Here is an 8,419-nt window from a genome sequence, read left to right on the forward strand (position 1 = left end):
CTTTCTCCGCATCCCCGCCAACATCTGTCGTTTCCTGACTTGTAAATTCTAGCCATTCTGATTGGTGTGAGGTGGTATCTCATTGAGGTTTTGATTTGGATTTCCCTGATGCTGAGCGATATTGAGCACTTTTTCATGTGTCAGTAAGTACCGACTGTCATTTTAATGTTACAAATTAGTGATAAGAGTAGTATCCAAAGTGTCTACTATAAATTGCCATCATCCTTCCCAAAGGCACAAAGTGGCCATACCCTTTGACCTAATAATTTCATTTCTGGCAAGTTTAACCAAAGAAAATGATCCAAGAAAGGGAAAGAGCATTAGCCAGAGGTTTTCCCTGTTGGTGGTGGTGGTGGTGGTTTTTTTTTTTGAAAGTAACAAGCATTCTAAATGCCTTAATAAGGGTTGGTCACATAAACAGTGATGAGCCCATTTTAGGGAATATTAAAATTGATGGTCATGGGGGTCTTGCAAGATGGAGAAAATATATAGGACATGATGTTAAAACTGTCACAACAGCAAGTATATAAAAATATACGTGACTGCATACAGACGGGCAGGGACATGCAGGGAGACTAGCTGCATTAAGGTGGTGAGATTGAGCAATTTTATTTTGTTTTTTAATAAGTTTTATTGACATATAATAATCCACCTACCATATGATTTCCCCATTTAAAGTGTGCAAGTCACTGGTTTTTAATATAATCACAGAATTGTGCAACCATCATTACAGCCAGTTTTGGCACATTTTCATCACCCCCAAAGGAAACCCCATATTCATCATTCTCTGTCTGCCCCCACCCCCAAGCCATGACAACCACAAGTATGCTTTCTGTCTCGATTCGTCTGTTCTGGGCGCCTCACGTAAGGAGCACACCACATGTGAGCTTTCGTGTCTGGTCTCTCTGAGCAGCCCGTTTTCCAGGTTCGTCCAGACTGTAGCAGCCTCATTCCTTGTCATGGCTGGTACGTTTCCACTGGAGGCGTACAGCTATAGTTTGTTTATCCATTTGCCAGTGGTTGGACACCTCAGTTGTTTACACTTTTTGGCTACTATGAATAATGATGCTGTGAACATTCATGTACAAATTCTTCTGTGGTTTTCAGTTCTCTTGGGTGCGCACCTAGCAGCGGAACTGCGTCACGTGGTAACTGTGTTAGCAGGGGGACAGCTGTCGACCATTTCACACACCCCCGCCCGCCCCCAGCAGTTGGGAGGACTCCTGTGTCTCCGCATAATACTTATTTTCTCACTGTAGCCATTCTCATGGATATGAAATGGTACCTCATTGTAGTTTTGTTTTGCATTTCCTTTAGGCTAAGTGTTCAGCTTCTTTTCAGGTGCTTATTGGGCTTTTTTTTTTTTTTTAATCTTTGGAGAAAGGTGTATTCAGATCTTTTGCCATTTTTTAATTGGGTTGTCTTTTTGTTAATGAGTTAGAGTTCTTCATGTATTTTATTTTATTATTTATTTTTTTTAAAGATTTTATTTATTTATTTATTTGACAGAGACACACAGCGAGAGAGGGAACACAAGCAGTGGGAGTGAGAGAGGGAGAAGCAGGCTTCCTGCGGAGCATGGAGCCTGATGTGGGGCTCGCCCAGGACCCTGGGATCATGACCTGAGCTGAAGGCAGACATTTAACGACTGAGCCACCCAGGCGCCCCCTTCATGTATTTTAAATACAAGTCTTTTAGCAGATAGATCTGTAAAACTTTTCTGCCGTTCTGGGAACTGTCTCCACTTTCTTGATGGTGCCTGTTGAAGCCCAAGTTTTTGTTGTTGTTGTTTGTTTTAAAGATTTTATTTATTTGAGTGTGAGTGAGCAAGATCAGAGCAGGGGCAGAGGGAGAGGAAGCAGACTTCCCCCTGAGCACAGAGCCCGACGTGGGCCTCGATTCCAGGATCCTGGGATCACAACCTGAGCTGAAGACAGCTGCTTAAACAACTGCGCCACCCAGGCGCCCCGAAGCCCAAGTTTTTAATTTAGTGACATTCGGTTTTTTTCTTTAGTTGCTTGGACTTGATCTCTTGGGCCCTGCCACTGATCTGTGACATTTAATAAACATACTGACTCCAGGCTCCTTCTGCTCCGGTGGGGTTCTGAACTTCCCTCTAGCGGGGCTCTCGGATGGAGCTGCCCTAGGAGAGCTGCTGTCACTGGGTGTCTCTTTGTACTGTTGAGAATTTGTTCTGATTCATACTATTTTCAGTTAAAAAAAATTAACTGAGCTTCACTTCAAAATGCTAATTTCAAACCTTCTATGCTGAATAGAGTGAAAGGAAGTGCCTTGCTAAAGACAGGATGCTAACCCAAGGCAGGAAGGCCCCTGGTTTCCTGTTTCTCCCCCAGGGCCCAGCAGCAGGTGCTCAGTGAGCCTTGGGAGGGAAAGAGATGAGGGAAATGTTTCATTCCGCATCTTCCTTCCCACCCTGTCCTCCACAAAAACGGGGCGGGGCCCTGCGTGAACAGCTGGCTCTAAGAGCTGCTGGGGTGCGGAGAAGCCTGTTCTCCTTTCTTCCTGCAGTGGGTGCAGGTCTGTGGGGGCTGGTGTGAGCCTGGAGTGCACAGGACTTGCAGCCGTGAGAGGGGAAGCGGAGCTGAGGAGTCGATGGGCAGGCCGGCTTGCTGCTGTGCCGGCGGGAACCAGCCAGATGGGGTGGGGTGTGTTGGCTGCGCCTCTTGCTCTAGTGCTGAGGCTCTGCCTGTTCTCCCCCCAGAACAGCTCCCTAGAGCCCTGCGTGTCTGCTCAGGCCGCCAGTGTAAGGAGCCTGTCCTGCCTTCCCCTTCTGAGTACTTGGGATTTGAGGTAAAAAGTCTCCCACAAGCATAGTGCTCTGGCACCGAGGCAGCCTGCTGCCCTGGAGGGAGGGTCCGCCTTACCAGCTTCTTTCCTCACAGGGCACCCTTCCTTACCTTCTGGCTTTGACACAGGAAGCGGGGATGATGGTGGATGGTGGCGGCTCTGGGCCTGATTATCCTTGGTGATGGTAGGATATCTCCAAGGCCTAGAGGGAGCCCGGTGACTCTAAACTGCTCTACTGAAGGAATCTGAGCCAGTCCACAAGCCCTGTCCCCCACCCAGAGTGCAGAGATTGACGAGGACTAAAAGGCCACCTGAGCTGCTGGGGCTCAGAGAACTGTCACAGACCTGTGCTTGACCAACATGCAGGGGCTGGGAGCTTAGTTCATGTTGCGGCTTTCCTTCCAGGTCCAGAAGCAGCAAAGATGTCCAACGAGCCACCCCCTCCTTATCCTGGAGGTCCCACAGCCCCCCTTCTGGAGGAGAAGAGTGGAGCCCCACCTACCCCAGGTAGGATTCAGTGTTCCTGATGGTCCTGTCCCTTGTGCCTTGCCCGTCCCCGCTCCTAGGAGCTGGTGCCTGGAGCAGCCCTCCCAGTGACTCCGCAGCCACTGCCCTCTGAGCTCCCTCTCCCTGCCCTTCTCTGTCCAGGCTGTACCTCCCCAGCTGTGATGCAGCCCCCTCCGGGCATGTCGATGCCCCCTGCAGACATTGGTCCCCCACCCTATGAGCCACCAGGTCACCCAATGCCTCAGCCTGGCTTCATCCCCCCGCATGTGAATGCAGATGGCACCTACATGCCTCCAGGTAAGTAGGAAAGGGGAGCACAGGGGTCTGCCCGGTCCAGCATCCAGCATGTTATCTGGGCTGCCGTCCAGCCTTTGCAGCAGGTAGGTGGTCTTCCTGCCCAGTGTTTTCTCAGGGCTGGGGGCGTTGATTGTGGGTGTGGATGGAGGACATGGGAAGGTGTCCTCAAGCAAAGCACTGGTGTGCAAGTACTGTGGGCAAGCCACATGAGCCCTGGGCCCTGCTGGGAGGAGGGCTAGCTCCTGGGAAGGCCCCTAAGGCACAGTGGCAGGTGCTGACTCGTGGGTGCTGTGGGGGCCTCTCCCTGCCAGGGTCTTGAATCCATGGGGGAGGCCTGGGCTCCTGCTCAGCCAGCAGTTCTTGAGGACTCCTCAGGCCAAAGAAGGGCTCAGGGCTCTTGCACAGGTGGCCCCAGGTGACATGGGCCAGTCCCTGGTATTTCAGTGCAGGATCTGACGCTGGTGGGGCCGAGAGCCCTGTGTGCACAAGAGGAGCTGGGCTGGTGAGTGGCAAGGCTCTCCCTCCTGTGGTTGAGGTCCCCTGCGTGTCAGAGGCAAGGAGCAAACACATCAAGCTGAGACCGAGGAGAGATTAGGACTTCTTCCCGGCTCTGCCATGTCTGGCTGGGCCAAGTAGCTTCTCTGTCTTGGTCTCACAGGGCTGGGAGAATGTAGATGGTCGCCTTGGCCCAGGGCCGGGTCCCGGAGGCCTCCCCTTGTATCCTAGGGGCCACATGGGGCAGGTGGCAAGCCAGTAACCTGTCTTTACGCTGTCTTCTGTGCCATTCCAGGTTTCTACCCTCCTCCAGGCCCCCACCCACCCATGGGCTACTATCCACCAGGGCCTTACCCTCCAGGGCCCTATTCTGGCCCTGGGGGCCACACTGCCACAGTCCTAGTTCCTTCAGGGGCTGCCACCACAGTGACAGTACTGCAGGGAGAGATCTTCGAGGGCGCCCCTGTACAGACAGTGTGTCCCCACTGCCAGCAGGCCATCACCACCAAGATCTCCTATGAGATTGGCCTGATGAACTTCGTGCTGGGCTTCTTCTGCTGCTTCATGGGGTAGGTGATGTGGGCGCTTGGGGGGTGGGGGCTGTGCCCACCGGCCGCCGAGCTGGAGTAGGCCTGCGTGCCCTCCGTGCCTTCTCTTCTGACCTCCCCGTCTTCCCGGTCTCTGATTCAGGTGTGATCTGGGCTGCTGCTTGATCCCCTGCCTCATCAACGACTTCAAGGATGTGACGCACACATGCCCCAGCTGCAAAGCCTACATCTACACGTACAAGCGCCTGTGCTAACGGAGCCGGGACTGGACTCCCTGCTGTCAGTCTGGCCCCCTGTGCTTTTGCTCCCCTCGCTCAGTGGCTCGCTTCCTTGCTCCCACTTGGGGGTGGAAGCCATTCCACCAGTCCCTGGAAGTCTCGTCCTCTTTGGCTTGCCCTTCCCTGAGCATCTGACTCTTGCGGCAAAAATCCTGTTGGATTTAAGGCCAAGGGTCAGCAAGTGGCAGGGGGATAGCACTGAGCCTGTGTGTTGGTTTGGTTGGTGTTTGTGATCAGGAAGAGAAGCTGTAAAGGGTCTCCTTGCACGGTCTCCCTGCTGGGGTCTCGTTCCTCCATTTCTGTACAAAGTATAGATTTGGTCCTAACTCTCCCTGGGACCACAAGCAGCCAGAGCAGACCTGGGGCCTGCAGTGGGGCTGTACCTATAGCCACAGTTATTTCTGATCTCCTGGGCCAAGAGTCGGGGAGTGGACCCAAGCAGGACAGAGTCCTAAGGCCTGGCTTTGTTCCTGGGGTACTAGAGGTGGACATGATGATTAGAAGGATGACTCTGGCTCTTAGAACTCTCAAACTCTTAACACCCTGTCCAAGTGCCCAGCAGTCCCCTGGGGTAAGGGAGAGAGGTCAGCACATCTGCAAGTCGTGGGATGAGTGGTTAGGCCCCAGCTTGCTAAGAAGGGACTTGCTTCTGGCCCCCACCCAGCTCCCTTTCTGGCCACCCCTCCACAACCCCCCGTCTTTGCTAGGGCCAGAAGGAATGCCCAGGAGCCTAACCCATAGCCATACCATGTCCTATGTATGGCTATGTATCGGCAAGACCTTTGCCCAGTGGCTGGTGTGTCCCAGCTAGGACTGGAGATGACAGAGAAGGGGCCTCCTTGCAAGCACACTCAGATTTGTCATGCACGCTCCATGGATCCTCTTCTCAGTAAGTGCTGGGCCCTGGGCCCTGGCTGACTTGCTGTCACTGTGCTTGTTTCAACAGCAGGTACTGCAGCAGGAGCAGCTGTGGCACTGGACTGGGACAGGCCGGGGACAAGGAAGGAGCAGCCCCAAGTGGCGGAAGTGCCCTGGTGGACACCTGCCCTGGGCCTGAGCCCACACTGTATTTCGTGAATGGTTTGTCTGTGAACTTGCTCACGTGGACCGCTGTATCCTGCTGCCACCCCTCTCCTGGTCTCGCACTGCCACTGCATGGCCTCCTGTCACTGTGAATCATGGCTGGTCTCAGTTTGTAGTTTCTCATTAAATTGGCCCTTTCACTCCCCTGCCCTGGGCCTCTGCTCTCCTGCCTGGCTTCCTTCTTTGACGGAAAGAGGGTGGGGGCTAGAAGTGGTCTTAAGGGCAGGGGCTTGAGTCCTCGGGGTCTTTGTGCTTGTGCTGCACTGACTGCCCAGGGATGACACTAAGTATCTGATTAAACCACACCCAAACCCGGTGTGGACAAGCCGTGGGGTTCTAGCTGTGACTGGGTCGGGGTAGGAGTTGGCTTCACTGCGCTCAAAGGGCACCTTCCTATCTCTGACACTGGTTTCACCTATCTCCATGCCACGGCATCTGCCCACACCGTCTGCAGGCTGGAGCCCCCTGGCTTTAGCTCAGGGTCATCCCACCCTGCAGGCAAATACCCTTGCTCCCTTAAGCAAGACAGAATCACTGGGGCTGAGGCTTCTGGTCTGAAGGCTAATGGGGGGCAGCTAGTTAGCCCCTAGGTTCTGAGCCAGCTCCACCCCTACTAGCCCTCATCTGAACTGTGAAAAACAGGTAGGCTTGGTCAGTAGTCGAAGACAATGTTTTCCTCGCCATTTAACCCTTTCCTGAATAAAACTTTTGCAGATCAATATATAAAACAAACTGATTCCTATCAATAAAAATATTTAAGTTCACATTTGTATTTTAGACAAGAACTGTTATAATACAAGCATATACTTTTTATCCTTATTTATAAACAAATTATTTCAAAAAGTAGGAAACCTCCCAGGCACTTGCGAGAGAGAATCACAAGACCACATTGTGAGACACGGTGGCTTTGCTCTGGGCAAAGGGCTGTGAGGTGACCAGGGGTGTTGGGAGCACAGAAAGGGCAGGAGTGGCTGAGAAGGATAATGTTGGTGCCAGGAAAGAGGGAGGCAGCTGTCAGAGTCCACTTTATTGAGTGCTGTAGCATTTACACAGGTCAAGGGAGGAGATAGGCCACGGCTAAACAGACCCCCCTCTTCTGGAGTTTCTGCTTGAGAGGGTGAGGACTGGCTGTTCAGGACGGAGCTCCCCAGGCCTCTGAGGCAGGGCGCAAGCCACCCCTCCCTCCCACAGAGCTACAGCAGCGTGGGCTTGCTGGCTGCTCTGTTCCCATCAGGGGAAAGGTACCCACCTAAATGCCAACATAAGGAAGAATGAAGGGAAGGAGCCTCAGGGTGAGCAGTGTGGACGCCCCTGGAGCAAAGTTGGTTCCAGAGGCCCAGGCTGCTCCCAGTACCATCGCCTAATGGCTGCAGGAATGGTGGGCCTACAGCCAGCTCAGCATCTAGCCCACAGAGAGGACGCTACAGGCAGAGGCTTTAGCGTCTGGCCTTTATTGGTTGGTTGCTTTCTCAAAACCAGCATTTAAGAAGAGTCACCTGAGGTGGTAGTTTAGTCACCGGTGGAGGTGGGGGCAGGCCAGTGGTCACTCAGGAGGAGGGCGCCAACGTGGTATGATGGGTCCTTCACATGTAGTACCAGGCCAGGAGGCCAGCAACCAGGGCCACACCAGCGGCCAGAATGAACTGCAGGCCGGGCTTACTCAGCACAGCCAGGGCTGTTCGGAAGGGGCAGCTGCTGCCCTCCAGGGCACCTGTGTGGCAGCACCAACGGGACATGGCATCAGTGGGGAACGTGGACACAGCCCACCCTGGGAGGAGAGTTTGGGACAGGCGAGACCTACCTCTGTCTGGTTTAGCAGCATAGTAGGGGCATTTACGCACATCTCCTTTCCCATCGTGCACGGGGAGCCCGTCCTCCAGGGTCTCTTTGGCCAACAAGGAGCCAGCCTGGTCCAGTTCATCGAATATCTGCAGGAGCAAGGGATGAACAGCCATCACTTGACTGGGTCCACTCTGCTCTCGGAGAACTATCTCTTTCTTCCCCCATGCAGAGGGAGCTAGAACTGGTGACTTGCTCAGGAGGGCAAACCAGTAAGTGAGCAGCCCCAATCAGCAGCAAGGACAGCCACACCAACCTAACACTTCTCCCTGTGCTCAGCATCCCACCGCTGCTGACTGGTGGCTCTTCCCTGGGCACTGACCAGACAACACAGCCCACAGCTGAAACTGCCAGGGTAGAAACAATGAGGAGAGAACAAAAGCGCTGCCCCAAAACACCCTGTGAGCACTGGCACTTGGCCATTTTCATTGGCTAGGTATTTTTAGAAAGAATGACAGAGGAACATGCGAAAACAGGCCCCAGCAGGGCTGACCCATCCTAAGTGGCCCTTGGAGGCTTGCTAATGTCAGACTAAGCCAGTGGGCCTGCACTGGGGCTGGTGCT

The 8,419-nt window shown here is 53.5% G+C and overlaps 2 protein-coding genes across 11 annotated transcripts in view; one reads left to right on the top strand and one right to left on the bottom strand.

Moving 5' to 3' along the window:
* CDIP1 (cell death inducing p53 target 1) overlaps nt 1-6,171 on the top strand; it is a 25,708-nt gene extending 19,537 nt beyond the window's left edge. For 3 of the 8 annotated variants that reach the window (XM_081820144.1, XM_081820145.1, XM_081820146.1), the window contains exons 2-6: nt 2,723-2,811; nt 3,214-3,315; nt 3,457-3,612; nt 4,403-4,676; nt 4,798-6,171. In XM_081820144.1, the coding sequence (XP_081676270.1) occupies nt 3,231-3,315; nt 3,457-3,612; nt 4,403-4,676; nt 4,798-4,909 (627 nt within the window). In that variant the 5' untranslated portion in view covers nt 2,723-2,811; nt 3,214-3,230 and the 3' untranslated portion in view covers nt 4,910-6,171. Of the gene's footprint in view, nt 1-2,722; nt 2,812-2,928; nt 2,993-3,213; nt 3,316-3,456; nt 3,613-4,402; nt 4,677-4,797 lie in introns of those variants that run through there. The other 5 variants (XM_081820139.1, XM_081820143.1, XM_081820147.1 and 2 more) reach the window with 3 other exon arrangements.
* An 857-nt stretch (nt 6,172-7,028) lies between these two features.
* HMOX2 (heme oxygenase 2) overlaps nt 7,029-8,419 on the bottom strand; it is a 29,460-nt gene continuing 28,069 nt past the window's right edge. For all 3 annotated transcript variants that reach the window (XM_081820136.1, XM_081820137.1, XM_081820135.1), the window contains 2 exons: nt 7,818-7,944; nt 7,029-7,727 (listed from right to left, as the gene is read on the bottom strand). In XM_081820136.1, the coding sequence (XP_081676262.1) occupies nt 7,600-7,727; nt 7,818-7,944 (255 nt within the window). In that variant the 3' untranslated portion in view covers nt 7,029-7,599. The remainder of the gene's footprint in view (nt 7,728-7,817; nt 7,945-8,419) is intronic.

The sequence above is a fragment of the Leptonychotes weddellii genome, chromosome 5 (genome assembly GCF_054177405.1).
Source record: "Leptonychotes weddellii isolate Sample4059 chromosome 5, ASM5417740v2, whole genome shotgun sequence".
Classification (NCBI taxonomy): Eukaryota; Metazoa; Chordata; class Mammalia; order Carnivora; family Phocidae; genus Leptonychotes; species Leptonychotes weddellii.